The sequence below is a fragment of the Tiliqua scincoides genome, chromosome 9 (genome assembly GCF_035046505.1).
Source record: "Tiliqua scincoides isolate rTilSci1 chromosome 9, rTilSci1.hap2, whole genome shotgun sequence".
In the NCBI taxonomy this organism is placed as follows: domain Eukaryota; kingdom Metazoa; phylum Chordata; class Lepidosauria; order Squamata; family Scincidae; genus Tiliqua; species Tiliqua scincoides.
In genome coordinates this window covers 16,088,592-16,115,837 of record NC_089829.1, presented here as the reverse complement: position 1 = coordinate 16,115,837, position 27,246 = coordinate 16,088,592, and the positions used below count along the sequence as shown (strand labels likewise).

General features: G+C 49.4%; 1 protein-coding gene across 6 annotated transcripts in view; it reads right to left on the bottom strand.

The window, feature by feature from the left end:
• Window positions 1–25,815, bottom strand: part of PER3 (period circadian regulator 3) — a 34,180-nt gene extending 8,365 nt beyond the window's left edge. For 3 of the 6 annotated variants that reach the window (XM_066636945.1, XM_066636947.1, XM_066636950.1), the window contains exons 1-17: window positions 25,769–25,815; window positions 18,454–19,068; window positions 17,555–17,709; window positions 16,609–16,724; window positions 15,208–15,409; window positions 13,081–13,129; window positions 12,153–12,295; window positions 11,774–11,852; window positions 11,361–11,467; window positions 9,908–10,064; window positions 8,731–8,836; window positions 8,443–8,568; window positions 5,632–5,758; window positions 5,168–5,312; window positions 4,113–4,240; window positions 3,634–3,837; window positions 3,202–3,450 (exon numbers count right to left, since the gene is read on the bottom strand). In XM_066636945.1, coding sequence (XP_066493042.1) covers window positions 3,202–3,450; window positions 3,634–3,837; window positions 4,113–4,240; window positions 5,168–5,312; window positions 5,632–5,758; window positions 8,443–8,568; window positions 8,731–8,836; window positions 9,908–10,064; window positions 11,361–11,467; window positions 11,774–11,852; window positions 12,153–12,295; window positions 13,081–13,129; window positions 15,208–15,409; window positions 16,609–16,724; window positions 17,555–17,709; window positions 18,454–18,881 — 2,521 coding nt within the window. In that variant the 5' untranslated portion in view covers window positions 18,882–19,068; window positions 25,769–25,815. Of the gene's footprint in view, window positions 1–3,201; window positions 3,451–3,633; window positions 3,838–4,112; window positions 4,241–5,167; window positions 5,313–5,631; window positions 5,759–8,442; window positions 8,569–8,730; window positions 8,837–9,907; window positions 10,065–11,360; window positions 11,468–11,773; window positions 11,853–12,152; window positions 12,296–13,080; window positions 13,130–14,383; window positions 14,441–15,207; window positions 15,410–16,608; window positions 16,725–17,554; window positions 17,710–18,453; window positions 19,069–25,700 lie in introns of those variants that run through there. The other 3 variants (XM_066636948.1, XM_066636946.1, XM_066636951.1) reach the window with 3 other exon arrangements.
• Between the last annotated feature and the right edge of the window lie 1,431 nt (window positions 25,816–27,246).

The window sequence follows — 27,246 nt, the reverse complement described above, 5'->3', positions numbered from 1 at the left end:
GCACAATTTGATCTACAGCAGACTGCCTAGAATGATTCTGTGTTTTCACCCAGGACTACTTCTTCACTATGGATCTGAGCAATCTAATGTGACTCCCCAATCTCCATTTTTCTTTGATACCAAGAGGAAAACAGTGTTAACACCTGCTTCCCTTTCCCTCTTCAGAACTGGCTCCATCGTCTGGTTTACAGCAGCAATGGGTCTGCAATAGCGACGCAACCCTTTGTCTACCATCCAAGAGCTGCAGTGTAGGAAGTGGTCATCAGATCTGATATACAACACCTTCCTGAACTGTGCCAAGGACCCACCAGTCAGAGGTAGACTACCTTCGCATGCTGGTGATAGCTACAGTCTGTCCAGCACTGGTGAGTGCAACCTGCCAATGCTTGCCTCTTTGTACTTCCCAACTGAAAAAGCCAGAAGAGAGCGTGGTCTCTGCTCCTGCTCCCAAATGTGCTACTGGAGTAGAGCTTTTGACCAGACAAAAGAAACAGATCCTCATCCTTAACTTGCCTCGCCTCTTGCTTCCACAAGACCATTGTCAAGACTCTCCCCAAAGAGCTTTTGCCACCCCCCCTCCCATGCTGTAAGCCACCAGGTGAGATCTCAGCTGGCAGTCAACTTTCTGGTTTTAAGCCAGAGGTCTCAGCTCTTTAAGGTTGGATGAACAGGGCCCACAACTGACACTGAAAGGAATCCATGTGAGCATTGATCAGAAAAGCCACAGCTCTGGAAAGCTGGTTCGGACCCTCGCAGAGCTGGTCCACACGATTCTGCAACTCCTTCCAAGCGGGGTCAACTAGAATTCCATGGAATCACCTTTTCCTCCCTTGCCACCTTCTTTTGCCTTTTCTCCCCAACTCACTGATAGTAAAGAAGAAAAACATAAAATGAGGAAGGAAAGAGTGTAGATAAGAACATAAGAACAGCCCCACTGGATAGGCCATAGGGCCATCTAGTCCAGCTTCCTGTATCTCACAGCGGCCCACCAAATGCCCCAGGGAGCACACCAGATAACAAGAGACCTGCATCCTGGTGCCCTCCCTTGCATTGGCATTCTGACATAGCCCATTTCTAAAATCGGGAGGTTGCACATACACATCATGGATTGTAACCTATAATGGATTTTTCCTCCAGAAACTTGTCCAATCCCCTTTTAAAGGCATCTAGGCCAGATGCCGTCCCCACATCCTGCGGCAAGGAGTTCCACAGACCGACCACACGCTTAGTAAAGAAATATTCTCTTTTGTCTGTCCTAACTCTCCCAACACTCAATTTTAGTGGATGTCCCCTGGTTCTGGTGTTATGTGAGAGTGTAAAGAGTATCTCTCTATCCACTCTGTCCATCCCCTACATAATTTTGTATGTTTCAATCATGTCCCCCCTCTGGCGTCTCTTTTCTAGGCTGAAGAGGCCCAAACGCCGTAGCCTTTCCTCATAAGGAAGGTGCCCCAGCCCAGCAGTCATCTTAGTTGCTCTCTTTTGCACCTTTTCCATTTCCACTAAGTCCTTTTTGAGAGGTGGCAACCAGAACTGGACACAATACTCCAGGTGTGGCCTTACCATTGATTTGTACAATGGCATTATAATATTAGCCATTTTGTTCTCAATACCTTTTCTAATGATCCCAAGCATAGAATTGGCCTTCTTTACTGCTACTGCACATTGGGTCGAAGGGAAAGTAAAAAGAGTCCAATCTCTCCAGAGTGCATGGAGGCTGCTTAAAACAGTAATAGAGGCCCAGCGGAAGTGTATACTGCAAAGAAAGAAGGGCTCCACTAAGTCCAGGAGGGTGCCCACATGGCTAGCCAGCCAAGTTAGAGAGGCCATAAAGGGCAAGGAAGTTTCCTTCCATAAATGGAACTCTTGCCCTAATGAAGAGAATAAAAAGCAACATAAACTGTGGCAAAAGAAATGTAAGAAAGTGATATGGGAGACCAAGCGAGACTATGAGGAACGCATGGCCAACAACATTAAGGGGAATAATAAAAGCTTCTTCAAATATGTTAGAAGTAGGAAACCTGCCAGAGAAGCGGTTGGCCCTCTGGATGGTGAGGGAGGGAAAGGGGAGATAAAAGGAGACTTAGAGATGGCAGAAAAATTAAATGAGTTCTTTGCATCTGTCTTCACTGCAGAAGACCTCGGGCAAATACCGCTGCCCGAATGGCCCCTCCTGATCAAGGAATTAAGTCAGATAGAGGTTGAAAGAAGATGTTTCAGACCTCATTGATAAATTAAAGATCAATAAGTCACCAGGCCCGGATGGCACCCACCCAAGAGTTATTAAGGAATTAAAGAATGAAGTTGCTGATCTCTTGACTAAAATATGCAACTTGCCCCTCAAAACAGCCACAGTGCCAGAGGATTGCAAATGTTACACCGGTCTTTAAAAAGGGAAAGAGGGGGGACCCAGGAAACTATAGGCCGGTCAGCCTAACATCTATACTGGGTAAGATGATGGAATGCCTCATCAAAGATAGATGAACAGGCCTTGCTGAGGGAGAATCAGCATGGCTTCTGTAAGGGTAAGTCTTGCCTCACAAACCTTATAGAATTCTTTGAAAAGGTCAACAGGCAGGTGGATGCGGGAGAACCCGTGGACATTATATATCTAGACTTTCAGAAGGTGTTCGACACGGTCCCTCACCAAAGGCGACTGAAAAAACTCCAGTTAGGGAATTAGAGGGCAGGTCCTCTCATGGACTGATACCTGGCTGAAGACCAGGAAACAGAGAGTGGGTGTCAATGGGCAATTTTCACAATGGAGAGAGGTGAAAAGCAGTGTGCCCCAAGAATCTGTCCTGGGACCGGTGCTTTTCAACCTCTTCATAAATGACCTGGAGACCGGGGTGAGCAGTGAGGTGGCAAAGTTTGCAGACGACACCAAACTTTTCTGAGTGGTGAAGACCAGAAGTGATTGTGAGGAGCTCCAGAAGGATCTCTCCAAACTGGCAGAATGGGCAGCAAAATGGCAGATGCGCTTCCATGTAAGTGTAAAGTCATGCACATTGGGGCAAAAAAAATCAAAACTTTAGATATAGGCTGATGGGTTCTGAGCTGTCTGTGACAGATCAAGAGAGAGATCTTGGGGTGGTGGTGGACAGGTCGATGAAAGTGATGACCCAATGTGCAGTGGATCAAAAGTGTGGTGGATGTGAGATCAGAGAGCAAAGGTGCCAAGCCCTGCATGCTTGTTCCTACCTTGTTCCTGGGAAGGGGTTTGCTTGCTTCCAGTTCCTCCCTGCTGTAGGTAGGACCTGTATGGGGACAGCAGGATCTTGTGGCGGAAGCTATCAACGTAGTTCTGCTCTTCCTTTTGAGTGTGAGCTGACAGGACCACTTTTGTGAGCCCAACCAGCCTGATCTCCTCAGGAGCCACACAGGGAGCACTGGCAGGGGGCAGCTCCAGTGATTCACTCTGCAGAGGGGCCTCCTCTATCGCAGTCACTTCTGCAAGAAGAAGAGAAAAACACTCACTGCTCAGTTCCACTTTTCCAACAGGAGAGTTGGCTACTTCACTTGCCATCAGCCAGGTGCTGTTCTGGGGCACTGGTTGGGAGAAGGCTGCAAGGGGGGGGAGTCATGGCATATGAACACCCCTTCAAATACAGCATCTGAATCAGCCCAACCTACCTGACTCAGGGTGTGGGACGTGGACGATGGTGCTGCTGTAGCTGCACTGGCTGGTGACGGAGACCACGCTGAGAGCTTTGGCTGTCAGAGCCAGGTCTGTCATTGGGGGACCCACCACAGTGGCCGGTGCTTGTGGCTCGATAGCCTCTTCAGGCTTGGATATGACGAGTGGCTGGGAAGTAATGGAGGACAGTCCGGAGGCATCTAGTAGCAACAGAGCAAATCTCAACACGGTGGCAACAGAAGAATCAACAGAAATGGTTTACGAGGTTGCCTGGACCAAGAGGCGACCAAGAAACGCAGTCGCTTCCTCTCCAGCCCAAGGCAAGGCCACGGCCAGGTCTGGAACAGAAGTCACTGAAATGTTTCAGAATTGTGTGAAGAGCTCAAGTATGTTGGCAGGAGCAGGAGCAGAATTGTTTGTCAGCAGCACTGCATCTTAGAGATGCCTCTCGAGATGCTGCAGCAGTCCTTCTTACCTTCCAAGGTCTGCATTTCATTTTCACTCTGTTGGCCTTGCTTGTCATTGTCTGAAGAGGAGGAAGAGGTATTGGTAGAGGATTCACACTTCCTCTTCAAAGCAGGGAAGCTGCAACTCTCCAGATACCTGCAAGGCAGCAAAAGAGTCTGGCAAGGAGGACAATATGGACCAAATTTGTGGGGAGCCCATGGATTTATTCAAAACTGTTAGCACTGTCAGGGATGTGTTTAGCTCTCTGATGAGAGTGCAACAGCAGGAAAGGCAAACTGCCTGCAAGAGCATTTCTTACAATTAAAGCGTGCCCATCAGATGCTCTTCCATTAACAAAATGACACAAGCAGACACTACAAGAGCCACTTTCCCTGCCCTGTGTGCCTCCCCACATTCAATGGGAATAACTATCAGCAGAGGAAAGAAGGGCAGCTAAAGCAGCCATTCTTATGTGGGCCAGCAAGAACATGCTGTTTCTCCATGACTGACAGAATCACACGAGGCTGGTTCTGCTCAACACCATCACAGCTCCAAGCAAGCTCCTTCCCAAGCCATTGGGAAGGAGAGAACAAAACAAGGTTCTGAAGCCAGATTCTATCAGTTGTCAGACTCAATCAAAATGTTTGCCTGTGCTGCTATTGTCTCCTGCAGAGACATCCCATCCACCCACCCACCCAACATAGCCAAACATGCAAACCGAATGGGGAGATGGAATTGTCAACACTCACAGATGTCGGATTTGTAGAATTCACAGAAGATGGGAAGGAGGGAGTATTTGACTGTGTTAATCAGTGGATGTTTGTATTTGATACACAATACAGAAGTGCACTATTTTTTTGCATTTGTTTTATAATATAATTGGGGCTGCAGCATTTAATTGCTGACAGATACTTCAGTAGTTCATGCATCAACCAAATGCCCTTGTCTCAAGACCCACAGGCAGGGACTCTGCCTTGCTAGTGGTTTAGGAAGTCAGACCATGGTAATGTCTTGCCCTCCTGTCCTTCCATCCTTATTGGCTTCCCACACTGAGACTTCTTCCTACAGTAGAGGATTTCTTACCTAATAATGCTGTCCATGCAATTAATTTGTTGATAGGACAGGATGTGGTGCATGTTTCTCAAATCACTGCAGGATGCAGGAGGCGGGACTCCACCACTACCATTCCTCAAGGCACAAGGCAAACCAGAGGCTGTATCCTTCTTGTCTAGGAACAGGAAGAAAGAGAGCCATCACTTCACAGCAGAGGTGTTCCCCTCCCACCAACACCAAACAATCTCATGCCCATTCTGATGGAGCCATTATTATTATTTATTATGCACCATCAATCCAGAGTGCAGAGAGAGAAGTCCCTGGCCTGGAAGGCCCTACAACCTAGATAGTGACCCAAGGGAGACAATTACCTGTGCAGGTATCTGCAGGACAAAACATTTGAAGTATCTGCTATTTGAGGCAGGCAGGCAGACATCAAGGGACACACCTCCCTGCTCTCAGAGGCAGCCCCCAACCAGTCCAGGTGAACTCACCTCCCTGTAGTTCTGCCCTCGCAGCTCTGCCTATTCCATTCAGAGGCTTACTGTGGGATTCAATGTACAGTTGCTGACCCACATTCTTTAGCCTGTTGACATCCACAAAGACTTGTTGCAGTGTCATCTGAGGGGGCAAAGGATACAAGAACATCAGAGGGAGGGAACCCAGGCAGACACCAGCACACACCCAGCAAATGTGATACAACACACTACACTGGCCTGGACCAGGGCACGGACACTGACCAATGCCCAAGGCTTTCTAAATGCTTCCCAAGTTAGGCAGGCTACACTGAAAAGGATCCCAACAGGCAGCAAGCAAATGGTCTGCTTGACCGATAGGTCACCCTGGGTGGAGGATTCCCAAGCAGTAGGGTGGGTGCCAAAGCAGAAGTGACCCTGCTCCACACCCCTACCAGCCCAATTTCTGGCAGGGAGGTAACATGAAGCAAAGTCTCACTTCCTGGAAATTGTGGCTTCTCTCTTTCCTACAGCAACAACCTTCAGACGCGAGGGTCATGCTCACTTCCCCTGGATACCCCCCCCAAAGGCTAACCTGAGCTACAGTACAGCCAGAAGGCCCTGTGGCTTCTGTGGTGCTCTGCCAAGACCATGAAGCAGTTTAAGGAAAGACTGTGCAATGGTTTACTGATTGTGCTAGGTAACTAAAGATAAAACTATGATTATGGCAGTTTAAAAAACAAATCAAACATCAGCAGTAAAATTACAATTGGTGGAGAACCCATTACAGAAGTAGATTAAAAAAAAATCTACCTACTTAGGAAGTATAGCTACATCTGACACATCATACAACCCAGAAATAATCAAATTAGTCTATCAACAGCTACGTATACAAATCTAACAAAATCAGTGTGGAAAGTTTAAGTCCACAACTATTCCTACTTTGCTATATGGCTGCGAGACCTGGACTCTAAAGAAACACAAACAACAGAAAATAAACAGTTCTAGCACCTCCTGACTACATAAAATCATGTAATAATGATGGAGAAATAAAGACATATGGATCAAAGCAGATGAGAAACCACCTTCAGGTTTTAAAATCTAGGTTGTGCTGATTTGGCCATACACTGCATAGGGACAACTCTTGCCTAGTCAAGCAAGCATATAATGCCAAGAGTACTGGAAAAAGACTAACAGGAAGACAAAAGAAAAGATGACTTAACATCTTGGAGCAGTGGTTCTCAAACTAGTGGGTTGCAACCCACCAGTTTGCATAAAGGTTCCCCTGTCCCTTTAAGGGGCGGGGAAGAGGAGAGGCAGGGAAGTGATCCCCAGGATTGAGTCCGTATGAGGGGGCAAGGGGGGTGCTTTTGACTCACATTAGGTAGGCAGGGCTGCAAGAGGTGCGGGGAGCCCTGCACAGCGCTCCCCAAGGCTTGGAACGTTCAGAAAAAGCAAGCACAAAGTACTTTTTGCAGGAGGTGCTTTGCACCTGCTATTACTGAACATTCCAAGCCTTGTGGAGCGCTGCAGAGGGCTGCACAGGGCTCCCTGCACCTCCTGCAGCCTGCTGCAGCCCTGCCTACATAACGTAAGTCAAAAGTACTGCCCCTCACCCCCCTTAGCGATGCAATCCTAGGAATTGCGTCACCGCCCTAGCCCCTCCCCCACAGAGACTTAAAGGGAGTAAAGCTCCCTCAGAGTTTGAGAACCACTGTCCTGGAGGATTTGAGGCTTGCAAAACATGGTTTACCAGCTGCCACATGACTCTGACAAGATCGCACAGGACGGCTTAATATAGTTGAGGACGCCGCTACATTGTTTCAATGGGAATCTGTTTTATAACACAGCCATTGACAATACGTGAAGAAAGGGAGGCAACTAAAGGCCTCTCCTTGACCTTGCTCACTTGCGGTAAGGACCCGGTTTGGAGTCAGGGAATACAAGGCCACCTACACAAAGCTGTTCTTGCTGAACCACTGAGGGTGCCAGACAAACTATTTCTTGCAGCAGCATGTAAAAAAGCTGAGGAACCCCTGGTATACTTTTAGTGACCTCAGCCCCACAGAGCAGAGCAGCTGGGGACTGACCCATTCAGAATGCCCCCCCTGCCAAGGCTCCTATCCTGCTTGAATTGTGTTGTCTAGGCTGGGCCATTCTTGCCCCAACCTAACCTCTCATCTTCCTATGTTGCTTATTCTTCGTTTCTTGCTTTTCTGTTGAACAAAAGCAAAAGGGTGACCCAACGCAACCTAAGCTCTACACACACCATGCCAGAAAATACTACAAAGACTGAATAGCACCTTTAAAAGCTACTTTAAAAATTCACAGTCAATAACAGGGTGCTACACAAATTTTTAAGAAGCTCAATCAGAGGCTTTAAAAAAAAACAGATGGGAGAGGGTGACTTTCCACGGTCTTGGTGAACCTACTCTTGCCTCCATATGATCTCATGGCATGGCAGAAGGGCCTCTGGTGCTGTTCTTACATCTCAGATGTGCTTCTAGGAAGGCCTTGAAGAAACTTGGCCCTTGGCTGCTACCAGAGCTCCAGCTGAGCCCAGAAACAAAGAAGCAGCCAATGCAGATGGAACAAACACTTGGACATTATATACTTACGATCATGTTGTACAAAACTGAAGCCCTTCAAATCAATTCTATTTGTATTGTAATCATATTTTGATTTTGGGGGGTTAGCCATTGCACAATATTGCAAAAAGGGACAGTACCCAGAACAAACTAAGTAGGCTCCCATCTGATTAGCATGCAGAGTGTCAAGCTTTGAATTCCACACCAACCAATTTTGGCCTTAGTATATTGTATCCAGCAGGTGACATGAAGGGAGACTTACTGGCTCCTTCTGCATTTCCTCCACGCAGTTGCCATTGGAGTCACTGGAAGAGGCTACACTAATGTAATGCTCATGCTCATTGCTGACAAGGCTTCCGCATCCACTGGAGCCGTTGCTGTGGACCGGCTGCAAAGCAAGGAACATCATGTCTTAATCAGAGCTTGGCTATGAAGTGAGAGATGGGGGGAGAAAGAACAACTTTTCCCTTTCATCCAGTCAGGTAAACACCGTTTGCAGCCACACCCATGGCCCAAGAGTTGCCTTATGTCCAATCTGTTCTCTTCTCACCTGCAGCAGCAGTTTGTAAATCTGCCCTTGCAGAGCACGAATCTCTTCGTCCATCCCACACATCTGCCTGCTTCGTGCACCAAAGACATCTTCATTCAGAGGGCTCCTGCAAAGAGTTAATGGAAGGAGAATGTCAACACCAATTCCAGATAAGGAAAGGGCTGTGTAACAAGATTATATAACCTGGTTATTTAAGGAGCAGGATTAGCCCCACAGATGCACAATGAAACATTCCAGAGTGTCAACTGAAGAGTTTGACAGCTTGATAAGATATGCAGCCCCCCCCCCCCCCCAAGATGCAACTCCCTGGAAACCAAGTGATCTGTCTTAACAGACAGCAAGTAGGACTGTTAAAATGTTTGGGGACTTTAACATCAGATAAAGGAAGCCAAGAACAAAACTCTTCAGATAAGGAGCTGCTCTGCTCAAGAATCAGAAGGGAGATGAGAGTTGGGAGCTGTGCTCCCAAGGTACAAGGATGGAACCCCAACCACCTAGAAGAGGGGAAGGCAGGGAGCCAAGGACAGCACTAGAATAGGATCAAGGCAGGAAAGGACTCATCTCTCTTTCTTCTGCACATGGCTCCCTAAAGCACACAGTGAACAGAACTGATGGCCAATGGCATGGAAGAAGCAATCAACATTGAATGAACTGGATACTACAGGCAAGAGGCTGCATGAGGGTGGCACCATTTAACAGACCCAGCAAGTCTCTCAGCAGACCAAGGCATCTGTGCTCTTTGTCTAGCTACAGCTTGGGGGGCTCACTCCTTGCCATACAGAAGGTCCCAGACCCCTTTCCTGAGGAGCAGTGGAGGCAAGTGAGTGCCCCCCACCAGTCTGCTGCCTAAAGCCAGCACTTCAGATGGCCCCATGGATGAGCCAGCTCTGACTCTGCCTATAGTTGCAACATTCAACACCTCTTCAGAGAAGCTTCTCCCACACTAGAAGCTTCCTTACTTACTTCCTTTTAACACACCCAGCCCAGGCTTCAAAATCATTGCATTAATAGCCCCAAAGTCATAATTCTTCAATTTTATAGTCAAGGTCAGACAAAGGGAGATGAAGGCTTTCTCAGGGGAACCAAGTGCATCTGAGCCTCCCCTAGATTCCAAACCCCACTGACTGGCTGCATGTAATGAGACAGAGGCAAGGCACACTGGCTTTGTTTGGCTTACGTGCGGACTTTGTGCCGTCCAATAATGAACACAACCTTCCTGCTCCATGGATTCATGAAGCTGGACCAGCTGGTATCCAGGATGACGTAGTCTCCATTCTGAGTACAAAACCGGATGGGCGAGTGTTCGAATGGGGGCTGGCCTGCAAACTTCAGGACTGCGCAGAAAGTGGAGACAAAGACAGGGCTGGACTGACAAAGTAAGACTGCTGGATCCCACCAGAGCACACTGAGAAGGTGCAGCTGGCCCAGCCACAGCACCCCGTTATCCTGGTCAGTCAGCAGGACAGCCATCAAAAAAGGGGTAAGCTTCTCCCCTTCCCCCCCTTCAAAATAACAGTGTCAGGGAGACAAGCCGTGCTGCCACTCCCCACTCCCAATCTGAGGAATTTCTGCCTAGTTGGGGTGCAACTGCAAATCTTGGAATGTCAGCTGGAAGCTGCCTTGGAGGTCATCTAGTTCAACTCCCTGCTCAGTGCAGGCAACTGCTACAGCATCACTAGCAGGTGGCTATCCAGCCTCTGCTTGAAAACCTCCAATGACTGAATGAGAAAAACTGACCGAGTGCTGAGCAGCTCTTACAGCCAGGAAATTCTTCCTCCTGTCCGTCCTAAATTGCCTCCCCTGTACTTTCACAAGCCCATTGCTTCTAGTCCTGCCCCAGGAGCTACAGAGAGCAGGCACTCCCATTCTTCTGCTTTGCAGCCCTTCAGGTACTTGAAGAGAGACCTCGCATCTCCCCTTAATTGCTTCATCTAAACATCTTCAGCTCTTTTAACCATACCTCACAGGACATGGTTTCCAGACCTCTCACCAGCTTAGCACCCTTCTCTGAATCCGTTCCAGCTTATCTATGTCTTTCTTCAAATGCATTGCCCAAACTGGATGCAGGATTCCAAGCAAGGTCTGACTACTGCAGAATAGACCACTAGTGCTAAGTTAGCTGAATGACACCCCCCCCCCAAGGCAAAAAACCCTCAAAGACACATTAGCAACTGAAACAAAACTCAAGAGGGGTGAAGTGAACAAACAGGAGAGGACAGCCCTGGACGAAGCTGCTGAAGCAAGGCACACCTTCCAAGGTGAAAGCTCCTGCCACTCCTAAATGGGAGGATTGAAGAAAGCTCTAGGGGTTGAAACAGACCATGGCAATCCCTTGCAAATCCCTGAGCTGGGTTAATTCAGCTGGAGGGGAAGATCTCTTGTAACTCCAAGAAGCCTCTTCACTCTGCCTGGCTGCTGCCTCTCTGATAAGGAACTGCTCTGCTCCTCTCAGGAGGCAGTGCTAAGATTGGACAGAAACTCACCTGATGAAGGCTTCTGCCAATCCCAGGTGGACTTGCCTTGCCTTTGAGGCAGGAGGCTCTTCATTAGCTGGAGGATAGGGGCAGCTCTGCTGACAGAGAGCCTGGGAGGAATCAATGCAATGGATTCAAAAAGGAGCTGAGGCTTACCCTTGCGATGAACTGCAACCATGAGAGCACGATCATCTGGGTGGAGATGCATCAAGATGGAGGTGCCAATCAACTCCTGGGGGAGGTACCCCAAGAGAGGGACCGCTCTGAAAGGGAAACAAGACAGCTGCTTGCTTACAAGGGGACAGCAGAAGTTGTACTTTGTGCCATGGGACACCCCAACCCCCAATTTCCCCCCATCTTTTAAGCCTCTTGTGATACAGCTCAGGGGATGAGAATGAAGATGGTCCAGTGTTCAATCCCTGGCAGTGTCTCCAGTTGAGCTGGAACAGTCCCTTATCTGTTCTAGAACCTCGCAGAGCCACTACTGGTGAAGAGAACTATGGGGGCTCAGTGGATCAAGGAGTGACTTTGCATAAGACAACTTAGTCGACTTAAGAAAAATACATTACCTGTTGTCTATCTCTAAAAAGACGCAGCCTGGGCTGTGAGTGGTGGTGAAGATCCTTTTTTCCAGGGGAATTCGAGGAGCTAAATATTAAAAAAATAAAACAAAAACCCTCAAACACAAAATAAATGCCAACACGATTGTGGAGAAGTAGTAAGGGTCACATTAAACTAAACTAATGGAAGCTACCCTTCCATTTGACACAAACTCAGTGTGAGCTGGGCTGAACAAAATCTGAACAGGACACAAGGGCCTAGGAGTAAGGGCCTTGGATCCTCAAGAAGGAAGGCCCTGCATGAATGTTTTTCACACTCTGGACAGACAGCTCAACTGTCCAAGGAAAGGAGCAGTCCTGCTCCAGAACAGAGCCCTTGTGGACTTGCCTTCATAGCCAGAGTGGATTTTTTCAGCCAGAGCCAGGCAGCAGGCTTCCAGTTCACTGTGGTCAGATGTAGAGATGCTGACCAAGTACGGGGTGATCCGGAAGGGGAAGTAGCGCTTCTCTTGGTCTTGGTCTTTACCACCCCTGCAAAGGAAATACAGCATACATGACTCCTGGATCCCTGAACCAGCACTTCTGGAATGTGTGCTACACACTGAGCAACTGCCTGGACCCTGAGTAATGGAGGGTGTGCCGGACCCATTGCTTGACTGCTCTGATGATAAAATCCGCATTGCTCCATTCTTTTATAGAAGTAGGCACTAGAAAAGCCAGAACACACAAATCCCAGAGACCAGACAATGAACCCTGGGGCACCACTTTTTTTTTTTTTTTACTCCTGTATGCTGCTCTTCCTCTGGAAAGCAGCATTCTGGCCTCACAGCTGAAGACTGCTGCCATTTTACTAAGTATAAGAACCTGGGTCACTCTGTAGCCACTGTTTATACTATGCAAGTTGGAGAAATAATTCCAGTTTCTAAGAGGCAAACTCCTAAGTTGGGGATTTGCCCACTCCTGTACCAAACTGAAATCGTAATATCTTTAGGCGGCCAAGACACATTGGACTTTTGAGACCTTAACTAATTCAGCTCAGCAAATTTCAGCTTCTCCTATGTCTTCAATAGCCATGCTTGCAAACACTGTTTCACTTTCCTCTTTCACACCAGGCAAAGGTCATTCTGGCTGCAGTGAGCAGAGCTGAGCCTCAACTCCCATCCTGGCAAGATTTCAGAGGCAAAGCAAAGGCCATGACAGAATGCCGACTGTTTCTTCCAATTTCTTGCATTGCCAGAATTTCTGGGCTACCTTCCATCTGCACAAACATGAACACTACCTGAAGAGGAGTTTGGTGTAACCCTGCACACACTCACCTGATTCTGCAGAAGAAGGACTTCACTTGTGCATATTTGTAAAGGGAGGCTGCAAGGGGAAGACACAAGACAGGATCAGTGTTTATCTATGAACTCTTCAACTTCCCACAGTGCAGAGCCAGAGATCTGTGCAGTGCCCCTCCTTTGCTTTCCTCTCCACAGAGGCCAGGAAGCAAAGCATTGAAAAGACAGCAAGGCAAGCTTAGGTCAAACACCAGGAACCCTTCCTAGCTGGATGTGCACCTTGGAAGTGGGATGAGCTGCCAGTGAAGCCTGCAGAAAGCTCCCTCCAGTGAGGCTTTCCAGAGAAAAAGGACAGATCTCTCCGAGGCCCAAATCCTAACCAACTTTCCAGCACTGGCATTGCCGTGCCAATGGGACATATGCTGCATCCTGCAGTTGGGTGGCACTCATGGAGGCCTCCTCAAAGTATGGGAATGTTTTGTTCCCTGACCTCAGAGCTGCATTGCCCTTATGTCAGTTCTGGAAAATTGGTTAGGATTGCATCCTGCATCAGTCTGCCTTGGGAAAAAGGTAGAAAGAGGCGACTCTCTGGAGTTGTTTTAACTTGAACCTCCCAATGTCTGGAAAGGATATTCCTTTTTAAACAAAATGGTTTTCATCACCCGAGATATACAAACTAACGCCAATCCCAAAATTCCAACAAAGTTCAGGTGAAGTTAGCTGTTTCCTTGTTCCCACCCCAGGCTGCCTGCTTCCCTCAATGTAAGTAAGTGTAAGGTCATGCACATTGGGGCAAAAAATCAAAACTTCACATATAGGCTGATGGGTTCTGAGTTGACTATGACAGATCAGGAGAGAGATCTTGGGGTGGTGGTGGACAGGTTGATGAAAGTGTCGACCCAGTGTGCGGCGGCAGTAAAGAAGGCCAATTCTATGCTTGGGATCATTAGAAAAGGTATTGAGAACAAAACGGCTAATATTATAATGCCGTTGTACAAATCAATGGTAAGGCCACACCTGGAGTATTGTGTCCAGTTCTGGTCGCTGCATCTCAAAAAGGACATAGTGGAAATGGAAAAGGTGCAAAAGAGAGTGACTAAGATTATTACTGGGCTGGGGCACCTTCCTTATGAGGAAAGGCTACGCGTTTGGGGCTCTTCAGCCTAGAAAAGAGACGCCTGAGGGGGGACATGATTGAGACATACAAAATTATGCAGGGGATGGACAGAGTGGATAGAGAGATGCTCTTTACACTCTCACACAACACCAGAAGCAGGGGACATCCATTAAAATTGAGTGTTGGGAGAGTTAGGACAGACAAAAGAAAATATTTCTTTACTCAGCGTGTGGTCGGTCTGTGGAACTCCTTGCCGCAGGATGTGGTGATGGCATCTGGCCTGGATGCCTTTAAAAGGGGATTGGACAAGTTTCTGGGGAAAAAATCCATTATGGGTTACAAGCCATGATGTGTACGTGCAACCTCCTGATTTTAGAAATGGGCTATGTCAGAATGCCAGATGCAAGGGAGGGCACCAGGATGCAGGTCTCTTGTAATCTGGTGTGCTCCCTGGGGCATTTGGTGGGCCGCTATGAGATACAGGAAGCTGGACTAGACGGGCCTATGGCCTGATCCAGTGGGGCTGTTCTTATGTTCTCCTGCTTGGTTTCCAAACACATATACACACTCCAGTAAAGTGGAACTGGGTGCAGCACAACTCTCTAGGGCACTGTCCAGGGGAGATAGACAGACAAAATGGGGCACTCCGGGACTCGGAGAAGTGCTACTGAGGAAGTGACTCTCAGAGTCACTCTCAGACAATCCTTGTGCAGGGAGACAAAGCCAGGGCTGTAATTCAGAGCACATGGAGCAAGCATGCTACAAGACCCCTTCCTTCATGTCCTACTAGGTGACGCTTTCCAAATGGAAGCAGAGGGTCACTGGGAACCTGGCCTGACGCAGCCAGCCATCTGGCACACCTCCACTGAACAGGTGGGCAGTACTGATCCAAGGATTGTGGAAAAGCCAGCTACATCAAACCTTTTGCTCTGGCCGAATGGCTACTTATGACAGTGTAATGAAGCACTAGGTGGGGCACAGCCAATTCAGAAGGACTGAACCCTAACCCTAATTCAGAAGGATTTTCCAGGGGCTCAGCAAGTCACCTTTTTGGGCTTTCATGTTCCAAAGTGGCAGATGTGACTGGTTGATGTAAGTGTAGAAGACACCCACGTCCTGTGGGGCCAAGAGTTCCACAAAGCGTGAGGAGTCCAGCGTTTTCTTTTTACAGTTCAGAATGGAGGCTGCTTGCTCAGAGACATGCATCATCTGCCCAGACAGTAAGGAGAAGACAGCCACAAATGTGTCCTGGAAGATAAACACAACTTCAGCTGGGAGCCACCCATCCTCCCTCCCGCCAAGGCATGGTGGTGGCAGCAGCATTAAGGACACTGGCCATCACACAGGAGTTCTGTATGCACAGTGGTAGTGGGGGGGACTGCTTGAGCCAGCCTGTGGCTTCTCAGCCCCACATTATGCCTGTACACATTACAACCAGCTGCTGAAATAGTAGATACAGAGCACCCCTCACCACCTGGGTATCTCCAAGGTAAGGAAGGAGAAGGGCAGGGAGCCTGTGCTGCAGTATATCCAAATAGGTGCAGAAAGTCACCTAAAAGAATTAACTGTATGGATTTTTCTGTGCTTGAAAATGTGCCATGGTACTCAAAGCCATCTCACAAAAGGGACCTAGTGATGCAGCACTAGCAGCACCTTGAAGAAGAGATGGGGACACTATGCTGTGAGGCTGGGCAGAGTTGGCCCATCTGTGGGGCCACCTGAAGTGGTTGCCTCAGGCAGTGCTCATTGTTGCCCACCTATTTGCCTCTGCTGCTCCTCACATTGGAAAAGGAAGGTGGAGGGGAGTGCTAAGTGGGAACGGGGCATGGGAGGAGCAGAGTTGGTACATCTTCAGGACGGAGGGAGCACCTGGCATGACATCTCAGGCATCAGGAGGGCTTGAGCAGGTCCTGGGCTGAGGTTTGTATCTGAGACAGTGCTGGACTCAGCTATTCAACCAACTAAAGAAAAATTTCACTGTGTTCCCCCCCCAACCTGGAACAATGCATTGGGGAGGGGGAGAACCTCACTGTCACTAAAAAGCCACTCCTGGCAGGGAGGGTGACCTCCAATACAGCATCTCTTCCCCCATCACAGAGCAACAGCTGTGGGATATTTTCTCCTGCAGATTTTGACCAATAAGGCAAATGGGGGGGGGCAGGAGGCAAAGTTTCTTTAGGTCTTTTTCAATATCTGCCACCAAAGCAGAACCTCACACTGTCATAGTTCAGGCCAGATTGGGATATGCTCCTACATCAGGGACCCTCAGACTTCCCTACATGGTGAGGGAGGAGGCACTGCCCTTTGAAGTGCCGTAGCAACATCATTTTCAGGAGTTTCTCAAGCAGTATCAGAGCTGCTACCACCACCTCTTTGACTGCTGTCAAGGATTTCTGACAAGCAGAACCACTAAGCAGTCAATTCCATCTGGAGCCTGGCTGACTTACTGTGTTTTTGGGAGTTTGTTCAGATGTTACTGTTGCCAGCTCCTCAATGCTGTAGATACCAGCACTTGCCCGGGAGGCTCCGTGTTTGCCAAAAAATCGAGAAGCATCGCTGTCTGCTGAATGGCAAACAAGGAAAGTAAGAAAGTCAGAAGGAGAGGTGGGGGGAAGAGGAGTGTAGCACAACACAACTATATTGCTGGGGTAGCAATTCTCGAAGAATCAGGACAGACCAGACAAACAGAAAGTCACTTGCAGGGAGAACAAATACAGATCCCACCTGAAACCGTTGTATTTGTGACCTGGTGACACACAGTAGGAAGCCAAGAAAGGAGTGCTCCTAGGAGTTGCCCCACCCCAGACAGCCAATGTAAGCCTGCATCCCTAGCTCCCAAAGGCCTCTACATGGCTAGATAGACTGGTGGGGCAATGGCAACCTGGTGGCATTAAGACCAGTCTCTGCTGTGTGACCCAGAATCCGAGTCTCAAGGGAGACCCTCCATCCAGAAGTGCAGCAAACAGGGGGCAGGCTGCTCTGGGTGCCAGACTGGAAGTGGGTGCCACATGAGACAAGATGGTGGGAAGGAGAAGCAGCAGCAGGTACATAGAGGCCGCTGCCATCACCTCCTGTTTTGCTGGTTTTACAAAGTTGCTGCTGCCTCATTCCTTCTCTGGAAGCTCAGCCTCTATAGAAGGAACAGGGTGGCAGTGATGTCGCAAAGCTGTGCAGATGCAGTGGAAATAATTCAGTCCCCTCCTTTACAGATTGAGAGTCAAAGGAACCCACATGTGGCCCCCCATGACACCCCTGGAGACAGGATGCATCCTCACTGCCCTACACCCCATTTCTTGGACACACAACAGCAGGTTGCAGAAGCAGAATCCAGCCACCAGCTCCCACACACACAATGCTGACTCCGAGCACTTCTCCTCCGGAAGCTCCACATACTCTGAATCTGCCGGACGCACTTCATAGCATAGTTGAGAGTGCTGAGGGTGCTAGTCTTGCCACTGTTCTCAGACTTCTCAGGTGGGACAAACTGCTTCATTTCCCGAATTACTGACATCAGCTTCTTGTGACTTTGGTGCCAGCTTAGTGGCTCACTGCAAATGAGGAAAACACACTTTTAGAAAAGATGACATTCTCATCAAGCAGCAGCTTTGGGTAGGGAAAAGCTCATGGAAAGACAACTTCTGCACTAGGGCTGCCCTGAAGTGTCCTGCTTTCCAGCAGTGCTCTGATCTGGGGATGGACACTGTGCTGCACACCTGCATGGCAGCAGTCAGGGTTTATTGTAGCTGCAGTACAGGAAAAACAGCCAGGAGCAGGTTTGAGACAAGGCTAGCCCACATCACTCCTATTGCTCTTCCGTTCCTCTAACTTCAGCTGACATGGGAGCACAGCAACAAAGGGCCTTGGGAACACTCCGCAGGGCTGGTTCTCAACTATCCTTTCCTTAAAATGATGCCATATAAAATTAAATTGAAGGTGCCAGTATTTGCCCTTAGAGCCTTACTTCTAACATTGTCGTTCTATAACATAATGTGGATCAGTGAAGGGCATTACTGATGGGGATTCCAACAATCCAGATCTTGGCTTATGATCCCATCTCTTCCTGAAACCCCCACAAATAACCTCCCCCCCCCCAAAATTTTCAGCCACTCCACAGTTTCACTGGTGCAAGCTTAGAAAAGGTTACAGTTAAAGCATCATGATTGAACTTGTTAAACTCAGTATAAACTGAGCCTAAACTCAGTCAGGACAGCTCCAACTGGCCTCAGTCAAGTGAGAGTCCCAATGTGAGAACAGGAGCCCAACCGCAGTTTCACCCCAGGGATGAGGGTCACCTGCTGCTGTTGCTGCTGCTGGATCTTCGCTGATCACTGGGATTTTGGTCTGAGCTGCTGTTCAATTGTAGGCCTTGAGTACTGGTCCCGTTGGACCCAAGTCCACTGAACTCATTCCCACTGGAGCTGCTCTCTGTACTCCTGCTACAAAATATTTCCACATCTTCTTGGCGGGGTTGGCCTGGCTTCTGCAAGGCCTCTGCCGCTTCCTCTTCCCCAGCTTCAGTGAAGGTGGCTGGCAACCAGTTTTCCAGCTGGTTCAAGGAGTCATTCTGGGGCAGGTCCTTGTTCATAGCAGGAGGAGAAACTGCTACAGGGTGAAGACTTTGGCAGCCATTCTCTGGTTCATGACACAGCTCAGGTCTTGCTCTCTCAAGCCCAGGTTGGGAACCACGTGAGTCCGACATAGGAAACCAAGCTCTTTGCATGTCACGGTGACAAGAGAAACATGAGGTGTGCACCTATCAGATACTGTCTACAGGAGGCCAGCCTCCTTTCTACCTGGAGAGTGTTGCATCTCTTTGGTGTGGTTCCAGGCGGTTCTCTTGAGGCCAGAGGTTTCTCTGGCTCTTCTTACCCACTCCATCCTCCTTGACTGGCCAGTGACAGCTGCAGCTTGGTCAACAGAGACAAGCAGAAGAGACACGCAAATGATCATAAGCACCTGGGATAAACCAAGAGCCATCACCTGTCCTATTTGGGACCATCCCTGTGCTGGCTCCATACTTGGCCCTTGGCAGTTACTAGTCCTTAACTACTAGTCCTTAACTACTAGTCCTTAATATTTAAATACCGGGCAGCCAGGCAACAATACCTGTTAACAGAAACTGAATACAAAAACGTGAGAACAGTCCTGCGGTTCAGGCCAAAGGGGGCCCATCTAGACCAGCCTCCTTTTCTCCCCTCACTGGCCCACTTACCAGAAGGATGTGAAGGCAGGTACCTCTCTCCTGCCATGGCTTTTCTGCAACCAGGATTCAGGTGAGGCAGACTGCTACCTGGAAGCAGTGATTAACCATTGTGACTAGCTGACATTGTGATGACAGACTCCTGGTCCGTCCCCCACCCCCCATAAATAAACCTAATTATAACTGATGGCCATCAGCACATCTTGCAGCAGCAACACTTCATAGATGAGTTGTGTGCTGTGAAAAAGACTTCCTTTTATCTGTCTAAAACTTCCTACCAATCAGTTTCTCAAGCCAAACCACCTGCTTCTCAAGAGCTCAGTTTCTCAAGGGCTCTGCCACCTGCTCCCATCTTAGTTACACACCTGGAGACTTTGCACAACCTTCATAGCAGAAGCCATGCCCAAAAGCGCCTTGGTGCCAGAAGAGGCTTCACTAGGGACTACAGGCTGCTTAATGCCATCCAGGAGGCTGCCTCCCCAGTCCTCCCCTCCCACAGAGGGAGTGCTTGCTCAAGGAAGACTCCTCTCCCTGCAGTGGGGAGGTATATAGGGCATAGATATCGGGAAGGAGGAAGCAGCAGTAAAAATTATTTTAGCTCCTCTTGGAGAGAAACCTGCTCCTATCAGACTTTTACTGCTAATACAAGGACTGCAGTCAAAGGAGTTTTTTGCAGACTCTTTGCAAAGTCTTACCAAAAAATAAATAAAAAAGCAGTAAGTCTCAACTCCCTTCCCAGCTAACTAATAAGGGGGTAGTGACAAAGGAGAAGCTGCCCCAAGCACCCTTGAGGCAAATCAGGTTTTAATTAATTGCTGACCAGATCGGTAGCCCTCCCCCTCCCCCCATGTGCCCACTCCAGAGGCAAGGGGTGCCCAGTTCCATTCGGCTCTGCGGGCTTTCTGAGTCTAAAAAGCAAAGTTAAAAATGGTCAAAAAAGCAACTCCCAGTTTTACGATAAAACCAGAAATGACATTTTTAATGCCTTAAAATGCTTTAATGCTCATGTTTTTTGGCCTTTTCAGTCATTCTGAGGCACATAGTGGCTGCAGGCAGTCACACGCGGCTTCTGCAGGCTTCAGAAAACCTCTGGTGGCAAAGGAAGCCCAGCTCCCCTTGCCTCTGGAAGACAGGGGGCACCCCCAGGTACCTGCAGTTTCACAAAAGGATTCTTCATGAATACTGGGGCACGCCAGTATATACATATCTAAGTGTTGGGAATGAGAAAAACCAGGCGCAAATGTCCAGAGATGCCAATGGCTGGATGCTTTTGGCCAGGACATTGTTCTCAACGACGCAATAGTACTATTGCTTTGAAGTCCCAGCAGGCAAAAAGGAGGCAAGAACTCTACTAAACACCGAACAACCTGTGAAGGATGGGGCCACTGGCATGGAGCGTAAAGGGCACTGTGTCTCCCATTCACATCCCTTTGTTTTCTAGGCTGCCAAAGAAGCATACTCTGCCAGTTACATAACAGCACTGAGAGGGAGACTGCTCATTAACTCCCAGCTCGAAATTCTCCTCCTTGGCCCACTGCCAGCCAGCCAAGCCCACACGCTGCACAACAGCAGCAGAGGAGAACAGGTTGTTCTGAGCCAGGCAGGACCATCCGCTTTGGTATCAGTGAAGGAAGTAAAGCTGCTGCCAGGTGCAGGAGGTGGAGAAAGTGGGTCAAACCTTCACTGGAGCAACCTTGGGGGCTTCAGAGAGCTCTCTCCCCACCAGTCACCATCTTGACTGCTTTGCCTCAGATGCCCTGAGGACACAGCAGTGCTCTTTGCTTTACCCAGGGGTGATTAGCCAGGTGAAGCTGAGGAGCAAGGGAGAGGAGTGCTCCAGGCGGGAGCCAATTGTCTGGTCTTGGCTGCTCTCTGCAAGGGCACTAGGAGGCACTCTGCACAATGCAGCGCTAGTAAAGCCCACAACTGAAAGACACAGCGATGTGCGCATGGCCCCGCCTGGCATTTGGTAGCCTCTTTAAGAGCTGCCACCCCCAGCATACAGGTCCTGAACAGGCAGCAACACAGAGGCTGAGCAGCACCTCTTCTTGGGACACCCCACAGCCCCCCAACCAACCCCAAAGCAGTTCAGACACCCCTGAGCTTCAGGCACTCACTGCCTACCATTGGGTATCCATCCAGCCTTGCAATCCCTCCACAAACAAGGAGCACTTACAGCTAATCCCCTCATAAGGGCAGCAAAGGCGAGTTGGCGTGAAGGTGCTACACACCAGCAACACACACCAGCAACACACACCAGAAGCGTAAATGCAGTGGTTCCAAGTCCTCAAAGAATGCTGCTGACACCACTGCTGGAATCAGGCGGTGGGGTGGCCACGTAAGTGTTTCCCACAAGTGCACCAACTGCAAAAAGGGTTTCCAAGAAATCTTATTTGTGGCAACTAAGGCTGGACAAGGGCCACCAATTCATTTAGTACAAGTCACCTCGGGCCCCCTGCCTTTCCAGCTCAGCGCAAACCAGGTCAGGCATTTCCTATTTTCCAGCCACACCTGCTGGAGGCTTGCATCACACCAGAGACCCAATCACTCAAGTTGCAGCAGTGGCACTGGATCCTTCCCTCTCACAACAAATGGGGCTCCCACCCTACAGAATTCTCTGCCCTGCAGGGAGCAGCAGGCCCCTTTTCTGCCACTGGCCAAAGACTCTCAGCAGGCCCCCTCACAAGCATTTGTGGGGGAGGTGTTCAAGCTCACCTCTCTTGTGCTCATCTTGCTTTTCACAGCTGCTGCTGACTGCCTATCAGTTTGAGCACTTTTAATTTCTCTGAGCTGCCCTGAGTCCAAAAGGAGAAAAGTGGGATATGAGTGTTTTAAACAAGCCCTGCTGCCCCAAATGAATCTGCCCAAGGCAGTGGTTCACACACACACTTGCTGTGGCCCTAATCAAGCCCTCCACAGCCAGTTAGGGCTTTGTTTCCTTTTTTTTAAATGAACGCACTGGGGCCAACCCCCCCCCCCCCCCCATACCTGGCTCTGGACCTTCCGTTCCTGTTCCAAAACAGAAGCTGGCAAAGAGGACTTTGCCCAGGGGAACAAAGACTGCTGCCTAAATGGGCACCCCTTGGAAGTCAAGGGTTATCCTTTAGAAGGAAAGGAGCCAAGTGGGCAGATGGCAGGCTAGCCACTAACTTGCCAGGCTCCATGACCCATTCACACGAATTACTTCCTGGCCAGCTCTTGACCTGCTTACATAATGAGGGACAAGCCAAGCTGCTCGAGCACCAGCTGGCATGAAAGAGGGCGAGTCTTTGCTGGCTGCCAGCACACTTCAGGGCCACGTGCAGCAGTGGCATCATTACACTACTTCAGCTGTTGGGTTGTGAAAGGCACTTCAAAGAGGTAGGGGGGCAACCATGGCTCTTTTTTCCAGAGCATGGTGCTCCCCCGCCCTGGGAAGAACCTCCCTGGAGGCTGTGCTGGTCTGGTGGATGAGAAAGACGGGTGATGCCTTCAGTGGGACATCTGCGAGGGCAGCGACCTCCAGTTGCCTGAACTTGCCTGCCAATCCTCATAGGGTCCTGAAGGGGTTCACCTCTGCATAGTCAAGGAAGGCACCAGGAGGGGGCAGGAGGCAGGACACTTGAAAAGGATTCAGACAACCTTGACAAGGAAGCATAGGGCAGAGAGGCCAAGGTCTGGACATATCTCACATTGTGGGAGAAAGGCACATACAAAACACATACTTTTTCTCATCCAGCAGAAGCATAGTTACAGCCAAATGGCACAGTGCTTTCTGGTACCAGCGAGAGAACTCTTTTGCTCTCTGTTCAGAAGCCAAATGATTCTGCTATGAAATAGCTGTTTCAGGTGTGACCGAGGCAGGGGGGGTGAACACTTCCAAGGCCATCCTGAAGCAAAGAGAGGCATTAGTGCAGCACAGACAAGAAGGGGAGCAGAGCCTTGTATAAAGAACAAGGAAGAAAGAAAAAGGGGTTTTCCCAGCAACCACCCTGCTCCAGAACATGGACTTGGGAATATCAGCAAGCAGCACTTGGGAATATCCAGTTTAGCAGAAAGCAACACTCATTAACATCCAACCTGAGGGAATCGCATGTCACAGTGATCCCATGTTAACCCCCTTCCCCAACAGCTACACTGTTAGAACATATGCCAGGTGCAGACTGGGGGCACCAGCTGTCATCAGTTGATACATCCTGCTCAAACACATGAAGTGCCAAATCCAGGACATGTCATCCTCAGTAGCCATCAACTGCAGCCTGAGATGGACAAATGCCGACAAGGACATTGGGGCCTTCAGGACCCTCAAGATACATGGGAGGAGGGGCTGAGGCACAAGGTGATCCCAGCCTTCCTTTCCCTCTCTAAGTCCAGAATAAAGGCAAAGGCTGCATGTCAGCTGCCAGACTCTGGACAAGACAAAGGAGGAGGAAAAAGATTCAACCTGGTAGACTGTCAAAACTTAACAAAGACTGCCTAAGGCCTCTGGTAATGTGCCAGCCTTTACTCGTCTCACTCTCTAGACTGGGAAAGGAAGAGGGGAATAGAGCAGAAGCGGGGAAGAGCAGAGAGTGGTGGGCTAGAGCAGGGGTGTCCAAAGTTTTTGGCAGGAGGGCCACATCAGCTCTCTGACACTGTGTCGGGGGCCGGGGGGGGAGGAAAGAATTAATTTACATTTAAAATTTGAATAAATTTACATAAGTTTACATAAATGAATATATTAAAGATGAACTTATATGAATGAATGAGGGTCTTGCAATAGCTCAAGGCCTATAAAAGGCCTGGCACAAAGCAAGGCTGGCCTTTCCTTTGCTGCTGCTGCTGCATCACAGATGTGAAACAGCAAGCAGTGGAGGAAGCCCTTGTCCCACAGCTCACGCGAGAGGTCAAACAGTCGCCCTCACACTGAGAGAAGTTGCGTTGGGCCAGTGCGGGCTTGAACAAATCTCCAGAGGGCCAGAGGCTCATTGGAGACTGGGGGCTCCTTGAGGGCCACATTGAGAGGCCTCAAGGGCCGCAAGTGGCCCCCGGGCCGGGGTTTGGGCACCCCTGGGCTAGAGTGTTGGAGACGCCCCTCTCCTCCACACTTCCTCTTTTTTTCAGTCCAGGGAATGGGAGAAGGAGCGATGGAGGCAACTGGGCAGAGCAAGGCAGGCACACTGCCTGAAGCAACCACCTCAGTCGGCCTTGTAAATGGGTCAGACATGGAAGCCAAGGACCCCATGTGGTTTTGAGGCTGCTCTGACAGGAGTTTGTTGCTATGAGACTCTGCCTGGATAAGTGCAAATAAAGCAGAAATATTACAAGAAGATACCAAAGAAAGCTCCAACCAAAGTTGTGCTGTGGCTCCTGGAGCCTGTCACCGCTCAGCACTTGGGAGGGTGGAAGATGGACCCAAATCATCAGCTCCAGGAAAAGGTCCCTGGCTGAGACCTTCATCAGAGTGGGAGGGAGGGAGTGATGCCACTTTAACCCAAAGAAGCCAAGGGCCTTACACCTCTACACACACACACTTTAACCTAGAGAAGTCAAGGGTTCACACACACACACACACAGTTTGACCCAGAGAAGCCAAGGGCCTTACACACACACACACACACACACACAGAGTTTAACCCAGAGAAGCCAAGGGCCTTACACACACACACACACACACACACACACACAGAGTTTAACCCAGAGAAGCCAAGGGCCTTACACACACACACACACACACACACACACACACACACACACACACACACACACACACACAGAGTTTAACCCAGAGAAGCCAAGGGCCTTACACACACACACACAGAGTTTAACCCAGAGAAGCCAAGGGCCTTACACACACACACACACACACACACAGAGTTTAACCCAGAGAAGCCAAGGGCCTTACACACACACACACACACACACACACACACAGAGTTTAACCCAGAGAAGCCAAGGGCCTTACACACACACACACAGAGTTTAACCCAGAGAAGCCAAGGGCCTTACACACACACACACACACACACAGAGTTTAACCCAGAGAAGCCAAGGGCCTTACACACACACACACAAAGAGTTTAACCCAGAGAAGCCAAGTGCCTTACACACACACACACACACACACACACACACAGTTTAACCCAGAGAAGCCAAGGGCCCCCCCCTCCCTCTCTCTCTCTCTCACACACACACAGAGTTTAACCCAGAGAAGCCAAGGGCCTTACACGCACAGTCAGTTACTTCAACTAAGAGAAACCAAGGACCTCGCCCGCACTCACAGGAATTCCAGCACTCCCTCTGCCAGCCCTACGAAAGGTGGCAGTCCTCCTCCTCAGCGGAGGGACCAACCATTCAGCCCTCCCCTTCACTTCCACCCACCCGAAGCTGCCAGTCCCCACGACCGTCCCTCGGAGCCTCGCGGGGAAGCGGCCGCTCCCATCACTCACCACCGCCGCCGGGCCACCTTCCTCTCCCTCTCCGCTCACACTTTCACACAGCCGCGCAACGTGACAGGAGCCCCGCCCCGCGTCCTGATTGGCCGGCTGAGCGGCGCGAGGGAGAAGGGGCAGTGCCCTGAACAAAGCTCGCGCGTCTCTATTGGGGGCAGGGCGGCGTGGGCGGGCTTGTTTTCCCGAGCAGGCTCCGCCTCCTCCGGGCTGCAGACGCGCCTCTCTCGGCCCCCGACAGCGCATGCTCTGGAGCGGACTCCGAATTGCTGCGGGGCGGGGCAGGAACACTTGGTTCGCGTGGCCGCGAGGAGCGTGATCTCGATGGCAGTTGCTGTTTTGTGGTGGAGGGGAGAATAACGGCTGTAGCCGTCGTCCCCTCGGCGCCGGGCCCTCGCGCCGCAGTCCCCTCAGCGCCACAAGCCCTGCCAGGAGCTGCGGCTCCCCAGGCAGCCCTGGCACCACGTCCCCCCACACTGACCAGACGCCTCACATACACACACACTTAGCTATATCTAAAAAAGTGTATATCCTTCCCTATCTACATCTACATCAAAAAGGTTTAGTTAGTGTGACATGATCACAAGTCCACAGCAAATGCATATATAAAAGTGTGTGTGTATACATACATTCATGTATGTATGTATAGTGCATATATGGTGTGTATAATGTATATAGGGTGACATGATCACACTATATACACTTACTGTGGACTTGTGATCATGTCACCCTATATACATTATATACACACACATATATACACTTACATATGCATTTGCTGTGGACTTGTGATCATGTCACACTAACTATACACAATATATATACACACATACAGACACATATACACACACATATATGTGTATGTATGTATGTATGTATATGTATATATGTGACATGAGCACAAGTTCTATTTTTGGAAGAGGGGAGGAAGCTTCTCTTGCTCCATTTGCAGTCTTATAAACTTCAGTCCTGGCTTGACATCCCCCCACTTGCCTTTCTCCCAAGCTCAAGTTCTTCAATGGTGTCTTCTTCCTGGAAAAGAAGATGCTCCAGCTCTCTGCTCATTTTGGTTGCCCTTTTTGCACTTTGACAAGGTCCTGGGGTGGGGGGGTTGATTGATCCCCACTCTGGACCTAGAACCAGACAGAGCTAAGAGTGGCTCATGCCCCCACCCCAAGGAGCAAGTTGAACGTGTTCATTTCATTGTGTGAGAGGCACAGGCAGAAATTGATAGCAAAAGCAGAACTTACCTTAAATATATACTCAACAGTAGAGTCCATTCAATTCAATGCATTATCTGGGCTAATTTTTAAATACATTTGTTTTAACTATTACAACCCACGCCAAGCATTAAAATGAAATTAGCTACACATTTCAATCACTGACAAAGCAGACTCTAGTGAAGAAGCTGCCTTTATTGCACTGTGTAAGTGGGGTGTGTGGCTAAGACAGCATGTATGACAACAAGCTCCTGCATA